This window comes from Synchytrium microbalum (assembly GCF_006535985.1).
Source record: "Synchytrium microbalum strain JEL517 chromosome Unknown SmJEL517_scf0001, whole genome shotgun sequence".
NCBI classification, from domain to species: Eukaryota; Fungi; Chytridiomycota; class Chytridiomycetes; order Synchytriales; family Synchytriaceae; genus Synchytrium; species Synchytrium microbalum.
Window position 1 is genome coordinate 142,848 of NW_022158350.1, and position 22,303 is coordinate 165,150.

Below are 22,303 nucleotides of genomic sequence, written 5' to 3' on the forward strand. Positions count from 1 at the left end.
CCTCGAGGCTCACGAGATGCTGCCTGTAGACATTCAAAGTCTCGGGTATCGAGAGCGTGCATCATCCTCGCAAAGTCTTGAATATGACATGATCGCTGAGGCCTTTTCAAGACTTCGTTGTCTGAACGTCGTTCGACATTATAGTACTTTATCGGAGGGAGCTCCAAATTGGGAAGAAGCAATACCACTCAACCTGAAGGAATTCCGAGTCTTTTATTTGATATTGCAGAACTACCACGATCTCTCAGGGCTATTACGTATTCGACAGCAACTAGCTTCCATCGACATTCGTAGTGGTATAGTCTTGAAGGGAGATGACGAACAAATCAACACCGCCTTACGTCAATTGCGTATAATCAATAATCCCAAACCATCATTTTATACGTCAAACCTGGGTTCCCGTCTCGAGTCGCTTGCAGTAGAACTGAGCAGTAAACAACGATTCGATTAATTGGCAGCCACTCAACTACCTTCATCGTTGAAACTCTTTGAAATGTATTGAGGTGACGCTGGTAGTGCGACACAATGGCAATCATTAAAGTTTGTGGAGGCGGCTAGCAATCTCGCAACTCTGAATTTCAAGTCTCTCAAACCATTGGCGTTAGATATGGATGCAGGTGTCGATTTGGAAGTTGCTCGAGATCAGATCGAAAAGGCTGCTCCGGGGTTACATACTGAATTGTTTTCCTGGACGCTACCTGTCAGTTGCCACGTGAATGCATATCCTTGGCACGATCAACAGGAAAAACTGCTTGACTATGAAGAGTAAGCAATTCAAGAGGAAGCCGCAACCGTGATGCAACATGTAAGAGTGTTTATATGAAAGCCAATTGTGTTTCGATATTTGGTAATCAACTGTGTTTCCATATTTGGTATTAGCTTTGATCAGGACTAGAGTCGAATTCCAAAGCATTTTGAGCGTAAGCTTCCTTGCTTGTAATTTAGTTGGCTAAATGACAAAATATAGTTGTATAGTAACAGCTAACCACAGTTCTTGGTCAACGTCGTCAATAGGCGACATCTTTCGACGCGTTTTAATGCCGGCATCGAACGATTCGGGATGCTAGGATATTTAAAAATATCATTCACTTACGTGTCTCTTACGTACATATGCGACATTTCTGACGAGTTTCACGCTTTTGGTTCCAAAACATTTCGTTTCAACGACGCCCAAATGTGTTGAAGACCAAGACCAAATCTACTTGCATTGTGTACAGCATGTCTGCATCAGAGCTGGGCGATACTACCGTAAAGGGTTCTGAAAGTCTGTTGCGAGATGATCCACCATCATCATTATTAGCACTTGACGTGCACGTCGAACAACCACAAGTCGAGTCTGAAACGTCGAGAAGCTCTCGGAATCTCACTAGAAGCAGCTCATCGGATGGCGTAAGTCTCGCTTTCTTCACTAGTCTCTTGAAAATATCATGAATTCTTGCTGGGTTTCGCAACATAAATCACACCTCGAATTTGGAAACCAGTACGCTGATTACCCCGTGAAATAATAGGTATTAGCGTCGAGAATGGTGTTCCAACAAAGAACGTCACCTCCTCCAGCTAGAACATCGTCTCTTGCTCAACCTGCATACACATTAGCAAACCGATCTGTCCCATTCTTGCCATCGTCAAAGCAATCAGACCCTCAAGACGATATAACAGCTTTACAATCACCAGCATCGGGCCTAGATATTCCAGGACTAGCTCCTGAATCCACATCCGAAGAGGATGACGACGACGAATGTCAATTTGTCGATCTAGATCTCTCGAACGATAATGAAGAGGACGATGATCTGCAGGTGTGGCCGCATGGTGCCGCGAGGACCTCGAACGAGATAACTAGCAATACAACGAATCCGCAGGCGGATAATGTAGTAGTGAATGGTACAAAAATACCATCGCCGATAAACACTACGCCTATGCCCGTGTTGAGTAGCTCGGTATCTAGTAGTAAAGAGTCGTTAGATGGCTTGCATCGACCCAGGAGCGGGTCTCTCTCGTCGACACGCTCGACACCGTATTCGCCGGCTGATGAAGCACTAGCAGCTCTGTCGCTCAAATCATTTTGGAGGTATTGGAATTTGGGACGAGGTAAATTCGATTCAATAGCTCCGTTTTTGACTAAGGCGCGTCTTTAGGTGGATACTATGCTTCTGTGTCGTAAATTTCGACTTGGAACTGGGTCAAGGTAAAATTGGTTGATATAATTCGGACTTGACAATTGGATACTATTATTCAGACTTGACGTATTTTTATCTGCTTACGACTCCTCCTGTCTTTTAGCCATGGAGTTGATCTATCCACCTGTAAATCTGACTGAGTCTCAACGAAAAAACATGTAAGATTGTCGCCGTTGGTCGCTTTACGTAACAGAGAAAATACTAATACGCAGCCACACCAAGATGCTTTTCCGCTTTCCCAGATTCTAATTCTAAATCTCATTTGGGTGATACGACCTTCTGTTTTCGGATACGGGCATCCTCAGAAGTAGTTCGATCATCGTCTTCCAATAATCTGCGGGATGCAACTGTCGTTCCAGGTCCTCGTGATTCAACAGGTGCACCACCACCGCCTCCTCCTTCAAATACTCATGATCACGACTCCTTTCTGCATGGATATGTTTTCTTTAGACAGCAAAAAGATCAGGAAGTTCGCCGTGGTTTCTTTCAGGTTGGTTGGGAGTCTGGATTGTACAGCAACTAAGAAGAAGGAGCTGATCAATCGCATTTGATAGAAATCACTGGTGCTTCTAACGTCCCATCCATGGCCTGGATTGATGCTTAGACTCGTTGCAGTGATTGGTCCGACCTTCATGGATGCATTGGTAGAAGACAGGAAGGCCAAAGTGCGGAAGCTCTCTGCTGCTAGAGCTTTACTCGATACGGCGTGTCATGATGTAGCAAACTGGTACTGTACCTTTGAGTTATTGAACCCCAAAATCCTCGTTGACTTGATTCCATGTATAGGCCACCACCACCCTTCTTTCTATCGCCACAGACAGGATATTCACCCACCACACTAGAGCTCCCCTTCTCTGGCACGTTACTGACCTTCTCAATACCGCCGTCGAATCGATTTGTGCAGTATTTCTCTCTCGCACCTCGCATTCAAGCTGCATCATCGTCGTCGTCATCAGCATCAATACCAGACACGAAAGTGGTAGAGATTGCATGTCCAGCTAAACTGTATAGACTATTTGCATCCTCGCTGGAGATGCTTTGGACTTGTTGGGAATTCATGCTGTTGGGAGAACCTATACTGGTTGTTGCTGACAATCCGAGGTCTTGTAGTGAAGTTGTGTGGGCGCTAGTGGAGCTTATAAAGCCTGTGAGTGGTCTTTAGGATCCGATGAAGATGTTGGTCGAGGATTTGAGCTGATTTGTTTTTGTGCCACTTTAGATTGCATTTGGAGGAGATTTTAGACCGTATTTGACGATTCAAGATGCGGATTTCAAGACATTTGCTAATCGTAGTAGAGTAAGTACAGCCGATTGAGGCCGTTGCAAGTGCGAGCAAGTGAAATCCCGACTGTGGGTGTTCTTTGCTTGACACTTAGAGCTTTCTTCATGCCAGTAGTTTTCGATTTATTGAACGTTCGAGGAGACTAATTTGCTTTATTGCACTGATTAGGGGCCTCCTGCAGCCACTATTCTTGGTGTTACAAATCCAGTCTTTAGCAAAGTATTAGAACACTGGCCAAATGTGATTCGAGTCACCAAAGGACTATCATACATTCATCCACCAGAGATACCTCCTCAGGGTAGTGACGTAGTAGGTGTTGGGCGTGGATACCCAATTGGCTTTATACCGCCAAAGAATATGGGTAGTCCTAAAATGAGAGCTGCCGCAACAGGGGCTGAACGGACGTCGACTGGTATACGGCCTGATACGAGTTATGAGACCTTACTGGCGTCTATGCCAGAGCTGACTATGGATGTGAGTTTCTGTTTTGTGATACTGTACTGTTGAAAACGAGCGAAAAAGCTTATTCAGTTTCTGCCTATTAGTCAATCACCACGAAACACAAGCCATTTTTTAGCAAGGACAAGAAACTGATACGGTCTTTTGCTGAAATAGTTATTCGTGGTCAGCCAGGTGCGCTTTAAGGTCTTGCGTTTTCCACAAGCAAAAAGCAAGCTGCTACAGTATTTGCTGATGCTTCTTCTCACGATAGCTCATGGACTCGACAACATACTGAGGCGGCACTTTGTAGAGTTGACTGAACGTTTTCTGCAGCCTCTAAATCGACACTTTGAAGGATTAGTGGTAGGATCTCCTGCCAATATGTAAGTGATGAGGAAGAAGAGAAAAAAGGTGGATGATTACATTCATGTTAATACACTTCAAAAATGATAGGTCACTTTCCGCTCTCAAATCCAAACCAGAAATCAAGCCATTTAGACAAGAGACCTTCCTTAAATCGTTAGAGTCATCACCACCACAACTGGGTCTAAATCCACGTCGACCCACCGTAGATTTCTATCGACTATTCCTTAAATCAGCCAATTTCGCATCATGGCTACGTGGTAGAATCGCCGAAGTAAATCGAGTATGGAGGACGCGATACCTCCAAGTGCTCACCGAATCGAATATCGTGGAATGGATTGCTCAACAACGGGGAGCTGATGTTGTTGTAATTGACTTGTTGATGAGAATCAGCTCCGAGATCGATACGTATGAATCTGTTTGGGACGGGATGGAAGATGCTGAATCTTTTATGCTACGTGGGTCTGTGACGTCGCTTCGAGCCTCGATACAGCAACGGACTAGTAATAGTAATAACATTGGCAGTTCGAGTGATCAGCCTAAACAGAAGGTCATTGCTGGACTTATACCGACGCCTCAGCAGTATGAGAGGTTGATTCAGGCCTCGCAGGAAGTGCTGGAAGCATTGCCGGAGGATTTGAGGAATAATGTGCAGATGCAAGGCACGGTTTAAATGGTGAATGTAAATACAATTACAATGAATTTCTCCATGTGAGAATAAATACACTCTAAATAATTTGATGGAATAACGCTGATGTGTTTGCAGCGTAGAGCTTCAATGAGTCATATTGTTCTTCGTGCCTCAATGCTAAAGCTTAAGCCGAACTCTGTATCACGTCGCAGAATCGTGTCAGCCGAACTACACTATACGCATCAGGAACAGAGCACGAAGAAAATATGGATCCAAAGACAGGTTTCCCGTTAAGCTGGCCACCCAAGCTAGCCCACGTCATGAAGAAAGCCCGTGAAGCAAAGAAACCATTTGCATCCATCATGGAAATCAGAGCTGCCAACGATGCCCTCCCCATTGAGAAATCGCTAGCTGGAATCGAGATCCGTGAGGTTCAAGTGCCTAGGTAGAGTGCCCGTTTGCTAACCACCGATCGATAGAAAGTTTGTTGATTTTAGCTCACATTTCTAAACACTTTTAGAATTTCTGCTCCAGGGTTGGAGGCGACTCCTACGGGAAGTGTTGCTGCTGAGTTTGTGGCGGAAACGGGGTCGGCGTTTGATACGAGTTTGCCGCATATTCTTTACGTTCATGGTATGTAAAAACACACGAGTTAGCTGTTGCGTGGACTTGTTGTTGATTCGTTGACGACGGTATTTGAAGCTTGTTCTCATTCGTTTCGTCTATAGGTGGTGGATACACGCTATTCTCCAAAGAATCACATCGCCCTATAACCATGCGACTCGCCAAACACGGTATTCGAGTCTTGAGCGTCAGTTACAGACTCGCTCCCGAACATCCTTATGTGAGTGATACTTTTCACTTGCCATCTTTCTGCCATTGTTCAGACTCTTTATATTTTACAGCCAGCAGCAATAGTCGACGCATACGCTTGCTTCAAGTTCTTGATTGCTTCAGGAGTGCCCGCTTCACGGATTGTCGTGTCTGGAGATTCAGCGGGAGGTGGATTGACATATGCGCTTGCTTTGTATCTGAGGGATTTAGGAGAAGATATGCCGTGAGTTTGTGGTATGAATAACCGGTTGGAGCTTGAATGTGCTGACTGCAACGGGAATATTTTTTGATGTAGCGGAGGACTTGCTCCTCTAACGCCTTGGATTGATTTGTCAGGTACGACGCCTGCTGGTAATATTAACGTATTTCCAGAGGAAGCTGATACGTTGAACAGGTATGTTTCGTGCAATATCTTTGGATCCATATGACAAAAGGACATTCGTAGCCAGCTCACAAACTTGCACGTCTCTGTCATCTCTAGCAACAAATTGGGAGGCCTACGCGACAACGCACACGCATACTCCCAAGGCCACTGGTCGAACGCCTACATCAGTCCTCTTCTCGACGCTCCAAACGCCTCATCCCGCCCTCTCCCACCGCAATTCATAACAACAGGCACATGCGACCGTCTCCAGCTCGAAGACCTCCTAATGGCACTTAAACGACGTAAGGCAGGTGAAATCGTCCGACTCTACGATTTCAAGGATATGTTTCACGCATTCCAGGCGTTTCCGTTTTTGGAGGCTAGTAAGACTGCTATTGCTGAAGAGGCGCAGTTTACGAAAGATGTTGCGAGTGGGAAGAATATTGTGAGTGGGTACTTTTTTGTTGAGGGGGATGGGAAGACGATTAAGGAGGAGAGTGAGGGGGTTGTTAGGGAGCGTGCAAGGGACATTGTTAGACGGGGGAGTGTGACTTATGAGCAGCCTATTGCTGCGTATAAACTATAAGCGTAAATTAGGTATTGGCTATGGTTGAAGGAAATAAATTGCGTTGGAACACAATTCAGAGAGACACAAATTGATTGGTTTTATCAATACGCGTAAAACTGTGCCATCTTCCGGCTTCCGTTTGATTTCACATATGATGTTTGGGCGACTTGCGTCCAAAACGTCGTTTCAAAACTTAACCAATCATCTCAACCACCAACGACAAACACTTCAAGGTTTCTGAAATCCACTTTGTTCTTTATAAAGAAAGGTATGTTGTACCATATTGCACTGAATTCCCTCTGAGAACTCAAGGTCTTTATTTACTGACTTGCATTATGCTTTCTTCAAAAACACAGAATCAATCCATGGCCATATTCTTGAACTTAGTACTCACACTTATACTGGCTCTGTCACCGATCATCAATGCTGGTCTGCCACTACCATCTCCCAATAATGCTCGTCCAGTCATAAGTGGCGCAGCATCTGCACCATCTGCTGCACCATCAGTTTTTATAGTACCATCAGCTGTAGTAGTGCCATCAATTGCACCGTCGCCCCTGGCGTCGGCTGATCCTTCGCCTATTGCTTCGGTAGCTGCTGTGGTGCTTTCCTCTGTGGTTGCTTCTTCTGGTCAGTTTGTATTTTTTTTGTGAACATGTGTTGCTTGATGCTTTCCCACTCCTTCGAAGCACATGACTCACTGCATTGCAATTTCAAAATAGTTACGATTCCAACCTCTGTGCTGAATGTGGCTTCTATTACTCAAGCATCACAAATGCTTTCAACAACATCGTCTTTATCTCCAATTCCAACTGCCATCGCAGGCACTCAGAACTTTACTTCTGGAAACCAAGGGAATACATCAGCATATCAAGGAGGCGCACCAGCAACTGGAAACACAGCAACAATTTCAACGCCAACACTGATCGGAATCTTGGTGTCTGGTGTTGTGCTGGCCAATATCGCTATCGTAGCAATCCATTTATACAAGTCTCGAGAAGCCGAGAAGGGAATCACGTCTCCAACGGAGTCTCAAATTTCGTTTGCTAAACATGATTCGATTTCGTTGCCGATTATCAAGCCGCTGTCGCCTGCTGCGACGAGGAATTTTGGGAGCTTGAGGAGTTTGAAGGAGTTTGGAGTGGCGTATTAGATATGGGACGGATGACTATGATGATGTCTTGACTGTGTGGATATAGTAGAGGTGTTTTTGTAAACAATATTTAGTATAGTGTACAAAGTATTTTATAAGTCTGCAAATTCATGATATCGCTAGCAGCAAGTATAGGGCTATGGGAGCTCTGGTGATTTAGGTGTTATGGAACAGTAATAAAGTAGATTCGTTTACGAAACTTATTGTGAGGGTAAATAGCGATGATCAAACTGAGGCCATCATCAACTGTCTCCCCCGCTTCCCCAATGTCCATCCTTCATCGTTGGTTAAGTACTCTAAAGTCTGAATAACGTCATACCGACCAACGTAGCGTTTCATCCCATAGCAGTAATTTGGAGCTAACAAACAATCAATGGCTCAAACGAATTCGAGTAGTCACAATCCAGATTGACTCTCCCAGTATACTCCCGAGCCTCGACTGACTTGGAGATGCTGCAGTTCTGACTGGAGATTCTGCAACTGTACTCGGTGCAACTGATGGGGCATATAAGGCACAAAAATCAGCTAAAGACCGAAGCTGCATTGAAGATGTTCAGAGAAGACTTACAGCAATAGTTAAAGATGGTTCAACTGGAGATGGATCAGCTATTGATAGAGTTGTTTGGTCAGCATTCAAAATGGCGGATAGATTTTTTTTGCGTAGTAAGCCCTGGATAAAAATACATACTAACGGTGTAACAGCTGGTAGATTATTTGAAGATTGAGTAAAGATATTGTTGACGACGTTAGTGTCACTGATAAAGTCCGATATAGAGAACACTAGATAAGAACATGAATCAAATAAGTGGCATAGTTCACATGCACAAGTAGGCTTTCAACACTTACACTTGGCCAGACCACCACGAGCCAAAACCTTAGTCAGCCTGCAAGGACGATTCCAAAGTAGCAGTCGAGTTGACTCTAGCGAGAATTGACGATGAGAAACAAATATGAGAAACAAATGTGTAAGAAAAACTCACTCCTTGCACAAAAGCTGGTACAAATCGTTACTTGTAGTGAGTGAGAGCACATTACGGATACATACAACACATTACAACCCATTCCACAAGAGCAGAATCCATAGTAGACCAGTCAACATGTTCAAGAGTGTCGTCTACACTACTCTCCTTCTGGCAAACCGTTGTCGTTGGCATGTGGCAACCTGATGGTGTAAGCTCATTTCGGTCAGCATTTGTTTTCGCATACTTTCCAGCTTTCTCACCACAAACATTCAAAGCGTCTTCTGTCTCTGCTCATCCTCCATCCCTTTCCTTGCTCATTCTACAATCCAATCTGGATCATGTAAACAAAGAACAATTACTCAACAATCTTAAAGATGATGCTGTAAGAAACGCTACTATCTTGAAGGATGCCGCCATCATGGAGAAGGATATGATGGTCCGTCTTATGGAAGACAAGATGTCTCGGTACAAGGAGCTTGCAGAGTACAATGCACTACAACTAGCAGCCAAATCAATGGACCTGTTCTATCTGCAGGGGAAACTCAAAGCTCGCCGTTGTTGGTATGTCGCACATATTCAACATTCCTTCCTGTCATATGATTCTTACCACCTTTTCAACCCCTTTAGAGGAATATGAGATACGACATATTAAAACCGCTAAACATGGAAGAGTTACTGGGTGGACTACATTTCTCACGCGGGATACTGATGTACAAAATCACTCTTGGCTTGTGATGTCAAGGACATCCCAACCGCCATATCAGCACTGTATCGACACTTGTCTGGAGAAATTCTTAGTAGCACAGTGAAAACAACTTCTGGAAAGTACCTCATACCTGTGCCTCCTGAACTATCTCGTCGGGAGCGTTGCCTTCTCAAAACTCTAGCAGAACAAGGTTTGCAATGGAATGTAGAGTTTGTCGATGAGGTCCGTGATGATTCTGATGTATTGGGCCGTGAATTTGTCGAGGTATGAAAAGACGTCGTATTGAATTCACAATCAATTGAAACTTGGGATTTCTTCATATTTAGGTTAGGGAGCAACAACAGGCTTCACCAACCAACATACATCATCAGCCCGAACCGTCAGCTCTGTATTCAAAGAATCTGAAGGTGGTGCCTCCTTTATAGCCATCCAGTCCTTGTCTGCTGCTACATCAAGCCAAGTCACCACTCTCATATTAAAATCATCCAAAACAGCCGATATGAAAGACATTGATCAAGTACTCGATGTCGATTCTATGCTTGAAGACGCTGGGGGGCATAAGTGAAAGGCCATTATCGGATGATACAGAGTTTGACTCCCTCGTGAGCGCTACAGTTTACTACTTTTTATTGCCTCGTCCCTAAACCATTTTGTTTAACTAGGTCAATTCACTAAAATGATTAACAGCACAAGCACCAACCATCCTCCTTCTAAAACAACAAAAAAAGGGCGAAAATCTACCAAAACATGGCCATCTTGAACCTAGCCATTCTGCCGCTGGCATCACTACAATTTCGAGAAAATCCGCTCAACTTACTGTTGACGCAGCTTGTTCCTAAGGCAAAAATCCAATCCACCTTTTACTGATATAGTTGATTGGTATTGATTTTAAACTTGGGAATACATAATTGGGTAAATAATAGCTAAAGTTAGAGCTGAAGTAAAACTAAATAATTATTAATTCGCTGAATCGGATAAGTGAGGCTCCTTAAACAGAGTCAGTAGAACCAAAGGCACCTCCCAAAACTTGAGTGGAACCAGATGATTCGTACAAAGGGTTTTCTACACAAAAAAGACATAAGTATTCCATCATCATATCTCACAATGTTCAAAGGCACATACCCATCATCTGTCTGGTAGCAAACAAGGGATTCATATGCGAGTCACCTTGTAGTCCATCCATAGAGGCACCAACTGAAACACCTTCAGGGATTTGACGGGCTGAACGACGTCTGACAAAGAAGACTGCAGCGGCGGCAGCACCGGCACCAACAGCTCCGACGGAAGCGTAGATGGGGATGTTGTTGGACGAGCTGGAACCAGAGTCTGGTGTTGCTGATGGGGATGCGGTAACTGGTGATGAGACTGGTGATAGTGGTTGAACGGGGGTTAGGTTGGTGTCAAGGGGAGAGGGTGTTGCGCTTGGTGCCTAATGTGCGGAAGTCATGTTAGATTTCGATATTCGTTTGTGAAGAGTTTTTGCGTACTGAAGGAACTTACTGATGAAGCGACAATGGTGGAAGCAGCGACTGATGGAGCAGCTGAAGCGACAACGGCTGAGGCCATTGGCTGGTAAAAGTGACTGGTGTCAGGGGCGTCACTTATACTTGCACAAAAAAGTTTGGGTTCTACTTACTGATGGAGCAGCTGAAGCCATAACTGGAGAAGCAGCAGCAGATGGAGCAGCAGATGGCGCAGCTGACGTCAAAGTACTAGCAGCAGGTGAAGGAGCAGCAGATGTGTGAACTGGAGATGCAGCAGCAGATGGAACAGCTGAAGTCAAAGTACTAGCAACTGGCGAAGGAGCAGCTGAACTTCTGACTGGAGATGCAGCAGCAGCTGAAGTCAAAGTGCTGGCAACTGGCGATGGAGCGGCAGAAGTCCTGACTGGGGATGGAGCAGCTGAGGTCAAAGTGCTGGCAACTGGGGATGGGGCAGCGGAGGTGACAGTGCTGGCAACTGGGGATGGGGCAGCGGAGGTTCTGACTGGGGATGCTACAACTGTGCTTGGTGCAATTGATGGGGCCTATAAATCAGAAATGTGAAAATCAAAGGCAAATTGAATATGTTCAGATGGCACTTACAGCACTGGTCAGAGATGGTTGAACTGGAGATGGATCAGCTATTGGTTGATGTTGTTTGGTCAGCATTCAAGAAGAAAAATGGTATTTTTTGCATACTAAACCCGTAATAAAATACTTACTGACAGTGTAACAACTAGTGGATACTTGAATAGATTGAGTAAAGAAGTTGTTGACGACGTTAATGTTACTGATAAAGTCAGATATGGAGAACACTAGAAGCAAAAAATAAGAATCAAACACTTGTAATCACCCACAAACAGAGGAGTTCGCAACACATACACTTGGCAAGACCGCCACGAGCCAAAACCTGAGCCTGGAAGGACGATCCCAAACCACGAGCACGGAGAGCAGCCAAAGTAGCTGTAGAGTTGAAGTTGGTATAGTTGGCACCCATAACGTTGGCATATGGATGTCCGTATTGGGCAATGGCGGTGTGGGTCGAGTCGTTGGCTGATCCTGACGGGGCCATCCAGTTGTAGTAGTATGAGGTGCTGTCGACTATTGGAATTGATGATGAGAAAAAAGAAATGAGGCTGAGGGACATGCTGAGGCTCACATTGAGAAATAGGACCGTTTCTGTTAGCGTTTTCATCTGGGCGCATCATCAACATGATGGCGGCGTTAGAGGCGGCGACGACATCGGCGGTAGCGTTGATTTCCTTGTAGTAGGTGTTGTGTAGGACAAGTGGCGCGGAGCTGTTACGGAACCACTATTAGATGAGATTAAAATGTCAATATTGTGAGCGAAACCAAGCCGTTGAGAAGTAGTCCACAGCGGTTTACCTGGTATAAAGTCTGAATATTACCACCACCCCCAACATAGTAATTCAACCCATACAAGTACTTTGGACTTATAAACAATGGCTCAAAAGAATTACTAGCATCACAATCACTCTCGTTACCCTTGCTGGTATATTGCTGACTAGCACACATAGTGGTAACTTGGGTAACTTGATCAGACTGCCTGTAGTTGACGTTGGTTGGGATATCAGAGTCTTCATCGGTGGCCATGATTACTTGGATGGCGGCACCGGATCGGTATGTTAGGTTACAGCTGGCACCAGTAAAGGCGGAATTCACACAGCCGGAGATGAGGTCGATACCGGATTTGGGTGGGAGGACCATACGGAGTGCTTCGAGACCGGCTTCGTTACCGCCATAGTTACAGTTGTTTAGGGACGCGAGGGCAGCTTGTAGGAGGGTGGCGTTGGCTGTGAAGGGTTGTAGAAGGGTGGGACTGCCACCGAATGCGACGACTATGTGATGAGGTGGGTGTGTTAGCAAGGTGTGTGATGTTTGATTTGAAATGATCGATCATCCACGGCCGATTTTTATTGTTTGTGACATATACCTGCAAAACGGGCATCAACGTGCTTGGCAACTAGACTGTTTGCAAAGGTTTGGACACCAGCAGTGACGTTGGTTATGTACGGACACATAGATCCAGATGCATCAATTACAAATACGAATTCAGTTGGTTGTGGAGCATTGGTTCTATAATAAGAAGAAACATATTTAGTAAGATACCTTTCCAGTCCAACATCACAGCAGGAAGTAGTGGGAGCTACAAGTACAAGAGCGCCCAAATACTCAAATCCCTCAACTATCCATCCCAAAAATAACCAGCACTTACGAGTTACAAACAATGGAGGCCAAACCACTTGAAGCAAACGCTAACGTGAGGAAGGCACCACGTTGAATAGAACGTAGCAACATGTGTTGTTGGTATATAATAAATGGAATCAAATAAGGACTGGTATAGGACAGGACGAGTTTGAATGAAAGCAGGGACAGTGTATCGCAGAAGTTTTCTTTGTGATTCACAACCCATATCCGATTGTGAGCCTTCCAGAACGCTCTTTTCTCCAACAGCCAGACAGTCGGATTTTGATCTCATAAGGATCGAGGTCGGCTAGCATGGGGGTTTCTTGGTTGTCGTTTGCGCTGAATGTCTTCGTTTTCTTGAATTGAAGAATTGTGACGCCTTTGGCGGAGTTGATGTCGTATACTGAGTCCGGGAAGTTGGTTTTGACGCGTATTTGTGTTTAAGAAATTTGTTTCTGCTGTATTATATACAAGACGATGCGGTCTCTCACAGTCAAATCTATTATGTCGGACAGTTTGACAGTTGAACATAGGACATCATCGCCCATAGTTGGCAAACCAAAGTTCACTGTGCGTATAGCGCTACTCGAATGTAGCTACCTTAACGAAAACGTTCCACGATATGCCCCATTCACTAGTGTATCTTCATACATGTTGGGTCTTGACTCAAACATCAGGATTTGCAATAAAAATCGTTTATCTACGTGATTTAAAAATTAAATCAAGGTGCAGACGTGCTTATTCACCTCCTAATCACGCTCAAACTCATGCAAAAATTCACAATTTTTCAGACACATGATAATCGCATCTCAACTCTCTGACACACTCACGATCGCACGCCACTCAAAGCAAAACAGAAGCAGCCAACATGTTCAAGCGCAAACAGCGATTACAAAAGGTACGATGCCAGCCTCCTAATTCCTTTATTGCCATTTCCCTCCGTCCAAGAACCATTTTTTAACTCTTGCCGAAACCAATTTACTTTTGATAGCTGAAAGATGCAGCCGCAACATTCGACGAAGCCTCAATCCACTCTGCTGAAGCTGAACCCGTCCACGCTACCCACGTCGCTGCACCACCACCACCATCATCGTCAACATCTTGGTTATCAGTAGGTAACATGGCTACAATTCATATCACCCCGTACTAACGCGAAACTTATCAAACCAGATGGTCGTAAAACCACTCCAATACATCGGCCTCCTATCCCCTCCCCCCGCTACCCCATCTCCCATCCAACCAACACCACAATATGCAGTCGACACGGATCTCGTACAATCTATGATGGACCACCAGGATGAAGGTGCTGCTGCAACGCTCGCTAAACGAAAGAGTGGCGGGAGGAGGCCACGAAGTTTGACGAGGAGTATTGTGAGGAGTTTTTCTGTTACCAGGGTATGTCAACCAAAAAAATATTTATGGGTCAGATGTATAGAACGTATCTTCTAATGCGATTCTCTCTGCTCATGTGCATAGCGACACAGAAAAGTCCGCCTCTCAGAAGACGAGCAGCACAAATTGATGGTCTCAAGCCATACGACTGATCAGTCGGATGTCAATCACTTGATATCTAGCTTCCCTGTTTCGTCGTCTGCAAAGAGGGATGGTGGACGTCGTGGAGATCAGCAGAGTGCGTCGCTAAAAGAGAATGATGGTGTTATAAAGTCAAAACTATAAAAGATGAGAGGAGGAGGAGGTTTGGTTTGACGGCTTATGATGAGAGTATTGTTGTTTTTTCGTTGTATGTCGAGGGAATGGGAATGTTATTTTTGTATGTTGGAAGGAAGAATGCACAAAGGTGATTTGTTTTTTACATACAAGAGAGAGAGATCATTACACAAGATCAGATGTTTCATATTTTCCGCTACCAAAATCGAGCCTTGTGTTGAATCGATCTGTGACACAATATGAATCGCGCTGCACCATACGACGAAAGAACACCTCTGTAAAGCGATGCGGCACACGTTTTAGCATGGAAGCAAACACTACATGAGCAAAAAAGCCTAAGTACTGCATCGCTACAGCACATCCCACTTCCACAAACAACGCACCATAAGAAGCCCTCATCAAATTGAGAAGATGCAATAGGTGATAGTATTACATAGAAAATAGGGAGGCACTACAAGGAGGCAACCACAAGTTTTACACATGGTATTCTTCTACCAAACACAGATTATTTCTACAAGCAAGCGAATGCGAAAGAGAGCTAAAGAAAGTACTCGTTGACAACCTACAGCACAAAAGAAGATGTTAAAACACCAACCATGAGTCCCTACCCAAATGTAACACCAAAGCATAGCCAATTGTCAAACCTTTACCTTGGTGATGTTAGGATTCCCAGCAGCTTCACTACTACCATCAGCAGCCACGACATTCTCTGTTCTAAAATTCCTTCTTCGTCGTCTAGCATTAGCCAAATCACCATTCCCACCGCCACCATTCCCATTCGACATAACAGCACCATTACTCGTATTCGACGACACACCAGAGGACGACGATCCACTACTCGCAGTCTCCGCCTCCCCATCCAACCCAAGCAAATTACTCAACGTCGGCTGTCCACCTTCATCTCTACTACTCGGCAATTCCCGATGCTGGTCAGGACACGGTCCGAAAACATTAAAAAAGCGTTCCAAATACGGCGATATTTCCAACACACTAGCCATATTGCCTGCTCTGTAGCAATAGTTGGGTGCAGACCATACGGTGGATAGCATGTCGTCGTAGAGAATTTGGTAGCCCTCCATGCATAGTTGGTGGGCACGACATATGTGGCCGAGTCCGTTTATTTCGAGGAATTTGCGGGTCACGTCTTTGCCGAATACGTAGCCGGCTCCGCGTGGTGATATTGCGAAATCGCCTTTATCTTCGGAGCCCGGGAGACCGCCTGGGAAGGTTGGGGCCATAGGGTCGGACCAGACGAGGTCGGCCATGGGCCCTTCGTGTGGTATTTCTGGTTGAGAGTGCGAAAAAAAATGATGAGATATGAGCGGATTCCAACGAGAAGTCTTGACGCTCCGTGAGACAGAGTAGCGGGATACCTCTAAAGCGATCTATGATTCGAATCTGATCTATAGTATGTATCGACGGACTGAGACCTATGATGAGTAATGAGTCAATAAGTGTTTACAAACACAATTCTGCAAATGGAATGTTTGGACTTTTTCTGCCCAACAAACACAACACACATTACCTCCATGAACGCCAAATATGGCGTCTTCAATAATGACAGCGAGCACCAAGTAATCAAACATGTCTGTAAAGTAGCTCCACACATTTGCATTCCCATATTTGCGTATACATTCAGCATAGAATCCATACGTCTAACAACAAAGATGGTTGATCATGATGATATGATACTGATCATCACTGCTACAGCGTAGCACATCAACTAGCCCTACCTGAGTGACTGTTCTACATTCATGGTTTCCTCTGACAAGGGTAACTCGACTCGGATAACGCAGCTTCAAGCACGTCAAGAGGGTGATTGTCTCGACAGAAAAGTAGCCTCGATCCACATAGTCGCCCAGAAAGACATAGTTTGTGTTTGGCGAGTAGCCTCCGATTTTGAAGATTTCGAGGACATCGTAGAATTGTCTATGGAAATCCGATAAGAGTCAGCTTCTAATACCATAATGTACGAAATGATGCAATACAGTACCCATGGACATCTCCAACGAGGGTGCAAGGAGCAGCAACAGCCTTCACATTGCTTTCAGTGACGAGGACCTCTTTGGTCTTTTCGCAGAGCTCCTTGACTACTTGTTCTGGGAGCAGTTCGCGCTCATATAGCTTGGATATGAACGCGTCGAGGTCCCACGTCATTGTTGTCTCTGTAGATGCGTATCGGGGGAGCTCTCTAAATAATAAATTAGTTGATGTGTGTGTTTGGTCACGGTCGGTGGAATTCATATGGAGTTAGAGATAAGCGAGAGAGTCAGAGTACGTCAGATAGGAGGTCTGAACGTGTTGGAACGCGTTACAAGTAACGTTAGACACGGGAATGCGGCAAGAGACCAACATTTATTGAATGAGGTCGAAGTTGGTCAAAATGGTGCCCTTTCGGCAGTTCGTTCTCTTCGATCGGGGGGTTTTGGACCGCAAGGAATATACGGAAACAGTCACAGTTTGAACTTCAGGCTGAAGTACATCATTTCATAACCTTTGACACGAGCTTACATCTAATCGACCACACCGCTCGGCGCTCCTCAACAAAATAAACACTCTCTTACTGCGAGATCTAACACCTTTTGAGGCATATACGCGTGTTTTCAGCATCGGTTTACACTGTAAATAGACTGTAACGGGTAGCTCTGGCTTCATCAGTCCAAATTCGGCCTCTAAATGCATGTTTTACCTATATTGTGCATTACAGGCAGCGAATCCAAGTTGAAATAATAATTATATACCATAAAAGCTACTACTTTACCGTCGTCTTTGAGTCTAAGTCACGTAATATCAACATTCATGACAATTCGACTTGCCAGCGTTTGATTTTGCCCTTTTCCCTCTCCTTTCCACGACCAGCACACCAGATGAGAGGGAGTCTTCAGGAAGACAGGCTGCTTTTATAATAGGATATGCCGACTCTGACTCGCACGAAGAAGCCAATAGTTCTCCTTCAACCTCCAACACATACTGACGATCAGATTGAGGTCCTGCAAATCCGCTTCACTGGAGAGATATTCACAGACTACGAGTAAGTAACATCCACCCTTATTGACAGTTCGCTCATTCCCATACTTCAAATCACGTTATAATTGGTGCTTCAATACTCGTCAACAATACACTACTAACTTGTTTACTCTATTCAATCCACATCAAAAAAATCCAAAAAACAGTCAATACTGGGAACGACTTCGACTCTACAATCAACGCATATGGGAATGCGCTGAAACTGGAAAATCAAAACTGACTTACGAACAAGCTCTGAATTCCGAACTGGAAGCTCGCAAGATTCTAGAGGATCGGCTGCCGGATGTATGGCGAAAGCCCTGTCTCGAGTTGATTCAATTCAGTACGTGGCCCGTGTTTACCAACGTGATTTTCCATGCAATTTGGATTAGCGTACCTTCCATATGTGACTTGCTACATACTAAGTACTCTTCCCAAATAGACACAAGACGTCTAAACCAACTCGTCGACGAAATCCACGAATGGTTTAAAGAAAACGCCATTGTCGGTGAACAAGTCACCATCGAAATCGAATCTACTCAACATGACGCTAAAATCACGGAAGTAATCCAAGCGCATTCTCGTCCTGGTCCAAACCCATACGCTGCTCCTCCCGTAAACCCAGATGCCACATGGCCTGATGTTACTCTGTATCGCGTGCATCAGTGCGCGCTTGATGGAACACTGCTGCCTCCCCATACAAATCCAAACCAGCCGACAGAGTACTGGGTTAGTCTGAATGCGATGAAGAGGAATCGGGTCGCATTGTCAAAGAATAATTTGAGAGAGTTTGTCAGGGAGAATGCGAGTAAGGATCCGTGGCAGGGGGCGCCGTGGTTGATTAGGGTGCGTAGGCTGATCGATCGGAGTCCTTGTTTTCTGGTGTGGGCCCTTCTGACTCGTGCCTTCTTGTTGAAATGATAGGCTGATTTAGCAGGACGATATGGCATATCTACTACACCCCCAGTCAATGTACAGGCCAACTTTGAAGTTCGTGAAGAGAAAGTATGCATACCATGCGTTGTCTGTTATTTTTATTGTCTCTTGAATACAAAAGAAACACTCACATTCCGTCATTTTAAACAGGAGCTTAAAATTGATGATCGCAAGAGGAAGAAGACTGAAGATGGCGCACCAACGCAAAAACGTGCTGCAAATCATCGTAAGTTTTGTAATGCTTAACAAAGACAACAAAAGAAGGCAGCGAATAACTTCCAATAACTTGATTCTAGTCATGTCCACTCTCAATCTGCCAGTGGAAGACTTGGAATTGCTATCTGTACCTCCACGTGCCAATCAACCACCTATACCACGACCAATACCAACATCTGACTTTGGTGCTGTGCCACAAGAACTGGTGCCCGACGTCCTAGTGATATGGACTTTTCTTGGAGTCTTTGGGTATGTGTTTGGAGCGTTTCGTTCCAACTTGGATTTATTTAACAAAATGAACCGCTGACCTTTTCCATACGATCCACCTCGTATAGAAAATCTTTGCATCTATCACCCTTCACATTGGACGACTTTATATCTTCACTCTCATATCAAGGTCTACCAGCTTCAACCCTTCTAGTAGAAGTCTTTGGAAGTCTATTACATCTAGCATGTCTAGAATGGTCGCTCAAAGTTGATGCAGCCATTAGAGCAGCAGCAAACCAGCCTGCAACATTTATCGACCACCAAACCATTCCGATACCACCAGAACAACGTGTAGCCCTCCACGTCGACGATATCGATAAACCCATGCACGAAACCGCAAACACCTTATACGCCAAACTGATTGCCGATGAACGAGCATCACTAGATCAATGGTGGAAGTGGTATCCCGGACGATGGCATTCAGGAATGGATGGACATCGACCGTCGGTTGCTGCATTGCTAGCTAATACACGAGCTGAACGGTCGATTCCAAACACGAAACGATTACGTGCTTGGGAAGTTGTGTTGGCTGGTCTTGTACGTGACTGGATTCCGGCTGATTGTTTGGCTAATAAATGGACTGTGTTGTCGTTGTTGCTTGGTGGAGAACTTGATGGGCGAGGAGGTGAGCCGCCATCTGTACATAGTGCTGCGTCAAGTGAAATGGGAGATGAGAGGACTGCGTCACCGTCTGTGAATGGAACCAATAATATCGATGATAATGATGATTCTCTTGCTGGTGGTAGTGGGCACCTAGATGTAGTGAATGGTGGTGGCAGTGTTAGTAACAATGGTAATAGTACTAGTACCAATAATCGTAAACGAGCCGCTGATACACCCGATACTGCATCCTATCACGAAGACATGGCAAACTATGAAAACGGCAATGGCAGTGAAGATGATTCGCGACCCATCCAACGAAAATCATCTCGAACCAAGAAACCCAAAATCGTCAAAGATGAATCCCCTGATCCTGATTCACCTATCGTATCAGCACTACCACATCCAATAACATCATTACGTGAACGCCCCATACGAGCCACCCGAACTGCTACACCCGACATGTTATCTGCCACTACGCCGACCAACAATACATCCCAAACACCAACACCGCCTATAAAGAAAAAGGCACCGCCACCATCACGACGTTCTGCCGCCGCTGCTGCACAGCAGTCACAAACACTGGACATAGATCGATTGTTGCAGGTTACCGAGTATGGGTTTGTTGCATTGACCGTTGCTGAAAAGGTCAAGATCTTAAAGTTTCTGGCGGATGAGTGCTGTATGACTAGTAATGTTATACGGGATGCATTTGAGGCTTCGCTTGTGCGGATTAGTGAGCTTAAGACTGAGAAGAGGGATGTGAACAATCTGATTAAGGCTCTGTAAGTGTGTTGTTTGGCACATTGGTTGCTTGTGTTGTTTCTTTTTTTGTCACACTGACAGTATACATTGTTTTATCTTCTTGCAGAGCACAGTCAAAACGAGACCTAAAGAAACAGAGATCAGGTGCTGTGGCAGCCGCCAAAGCAGCCAAGCAAACTACTAGAAAAGGTGGGGCTGCTGCAGCAACACCATCTGCTCTCGCACCAGCTACACCTGCATCAGCAATAGCAGCCATCAAGATGGAAGATGATCCACCACTCAGTGATCGAATGACTGATAATTCGAGTGATTTGAGTGATCATGCTGCAACCAGTTCTGGAGAAGATAATGGTGATTCGGATGGTGGGACTAGTAATGCGACGGGGAGTGATGATAGGCCATCTTCGTAAGTTTGGATTGTCAGCCATTCGTTCCCTTTTTTTGGTTGCATGCTGCAGTCTGTCACTTTACTTGACTCAAACCTGACACATATATAAATATAGGAGGAAGAGGTCCAAAAAAACGAAAACCCGAGTCACTAAAAAGGGGAAAACTGGGAAACAACCTTCATCGTCTACTCTAACTTCTGCAACAACCCGTAATTCTTCTTCAACACCACAACCAACAGCACCACCAGGACCCCTATCATCAGGCGACGTAATCCAAAATATTGCCCAAGAACGACTCCGAATCGAAGAAGAAGAATTAAAACTAGCCAAACGCCAACTATTCCTCGATCAAGAAATTCGTCGTCTCGAAGGTGTATCCCGCATTCGCCCACTCGGACGCGACCGACACTACAACCGCTACTGGTGGTATGACGAATACGTCGGCGCATACCCACCGGGCTCTGAACTACCTGACGCCCCACCTGTACCAAAGGGCCACAAGGCACGTCCTGCTGTGCCGATTGTCTTGGAGTGGGCTGCTGGACGCGTCTTTGTTGAAGAATTTGGAGTCGGTGTTGGTGCACATAGTGTAAATAGTGTTACCGATGTGGAACGGGATGCTGCTGGGGTTGGCATTGCGTATGGGAGGGGCAAGGCTGTGAGGTGGGGGTGTTATCAGACTGTTGAGGAGGTTGATTTGCTGATGAAGTGGTTGAATGCGAGGGGGGTGAGAGAGTCGGCGCTTTTGAATGGGATTGCGAGGGTGCAGCCGCTTATATTGGGGAGTGTGGGGAAGCGTGTTGAGGTTAGTTGTATGTTGTTGTTGGTGGCCGACATTGATTGGTCGGGTTAAATTTTTAAAAGTTTTGCTGACCTCACACCTTTTGTTTACGTAGGACTTGACTGCTACAAATGAAGATATAGAAGAAGAAGGCAAGACCGATGTAGATGAAGAAATGGGTCAGGAATCCAATACTGCTGCTTCTCCTGCTGCTCCTAAGAGACAAAAACAAATGAATCCTAGTAGTAGTACTACGATACCGTCACAATCATCGAGATTCATGGCTCCATTCACAAGTGATGATCATTTGGAGTATTTGAATAAGGAGGCTAGATTGGTTGGATGATGAGGATTGGCAGGGGTTGTATAAAAAAGGGAGTTTGTATAGTTTGCTAGCTTTTTTCGATGAGTAGGAATATGAAATATCTTACAAAGTGTGTTATTGTTTGGAGTGGTGTGTTTTTTATTGTTTTTGTTGTGCTGTGTGAGGTTGAGTAGAATCACG

At 45.0% G+C, this 22,303-nt stretch overlaps 5 protein-coding genes across 5 annotated transcripts; 3 read left to right on the forward strand and 2 right to left on the reverse strand.

Moving 5' to 3' along the window:
• Nucleotides 1-1,218: 1,218 nt before the first annotated feature.
• SmJEL517_g00039 (uncharacterized protein) lies at nucleotides 1,219-4,936 on the forward strand (the record flags this gene model as incomplete). Its single annotated transcript, XM_031165969.1, has 12 exons — nucleotides 1,219-1,389; nucleotides 1,509-2,068; nucleotides 2,136-2,185; nucleotides 2,281-2,335; nucleotides 2,400-2,667; nucleotides 2,732-2,904; nucleotides 2,964-3,324; nucleotides 3,397-3,474; nucleotides 3,628-3,933; nucleotides 4,005-4,092; nucleotides 4,172-4,283; nucleotides 4,354-4,936. The coding sequence occupies 12 exons, from the start codon at nucleotides 1,219-1,221 to the stop codon at nucleotides 4,934-4,936; spliced, it is 2,805 nt and encodes a 934-aa protein (XP_031027974.1).
• Nucleotides 4,937-5,160: 224 nt separating this feature from the next.
• On the forward strand, nucleotides 5,161-6,678 carry SmJEL517_g00040 (uncharacterized protein; the record flags this gene model as incomplete). Its single annotated transcript, XM_031165970.1, has 6 exons — nucleotides 5,161-5,339; nucleotides 5,415-5,527; nucleotides 5,623-5,738; nucleotides 5,800-5,951; nucleotides 6,024-6,122; nucleotides 6,210-6,678. 6 exons carry the CDS (start codon nucleotides 5,161-5,163, stop codon nucleotides 6,676-6,678), a joined length of 1,128 nt encoding a protein of 375 aa, XP_031027752.1.
• A 3,791-nt stretch (nucleotides 6,679-10,469) lies between these two features.
• Nucleotides 10,470-13,281, reverse strand: SmJEL517_g00041 (uncharacterized protein; the record flags this gene model as incomplete). Its single annotated transcript, XM_031165971.1, has 11 exons — nucleotides 10,470-10,543; nucleotides 10,604-10,910; nucleotides 10,982-11,050; nucleotides 11,118-11,507; nucleotides 11,566-11,603; nucleotides 11,685-11,777; nucleotides 11,845-12,063; nucleotides 12,122-12,275; nucleotides 12,349-12,821; nucleotides 12,917-13,059; nucleotides 13,199-13,281. The coding sequence occupies 11 exons, from the start codon at nucleotides 13,279-13,281 to the stop codon at nucleotides 10,470-10,472; spliced, it is 2,043 nt and encodes a 680-aa protein (XP_031027751.1).
• A 2,095-nt stretch (nucleotides 13,282-15,376) lies between these two features.
• Nucleotides 15,377-16,995, reverse strand: SmJEL517_g00042 (uncharacterized protein; the record flags this gene model as incomplete). Its single annotated transcript, XM_031165972.1, has 6 exons — nucleotides 15,377-15,400; nucleotides 15,489-16,123; nucleotides 16,212-16,268; nucleotides 16,364-16,493; nucleotides 16,572-16,767; nucleotides 16,832-16,995. The coding sequence occupies 6 exons, from the start codon at nucleotides 16,993-16,995 to the stop codon at nucleotides 15,377-15,379; spliced, it is 1,206 nt and encodes a 401-aa protein (XP_031027750.1).
• Nucleotides 16,996-17,750: 755 nt separating this feature from the next.
• Nucleotides 17,751-22,144, forward strand: SmJEL517_g00043 (uncharacterized protein; the record flags this gene model as incomplete). Its single annotated transcript, XM_031165973.1, has 10 exons — nucleotides 17,751-17,869; nucleotides 18,012-18,187; nucleotides 18,287-18,690; nucleotides 18,769-18,849; nucleotides 18,931-19,006; nucleotides 19,077-19,245; nucleotides 19,332-20,648; nucleotides 20,735-21,034; nucleotides 21,132-21,822; nucleotides 21,914-22,144. The coding sequence occupies 10 exons, from the start codon at nucleotides 17,751-17,753 to the stop codon at nucleotides 22,142-22,144; spliced, it is 3,564 nt and encodes a 1,187-aa protein (XP_031027749.1).
• Nucleotides 22,145-22,303: the final 159 nt, after the last annotated feature.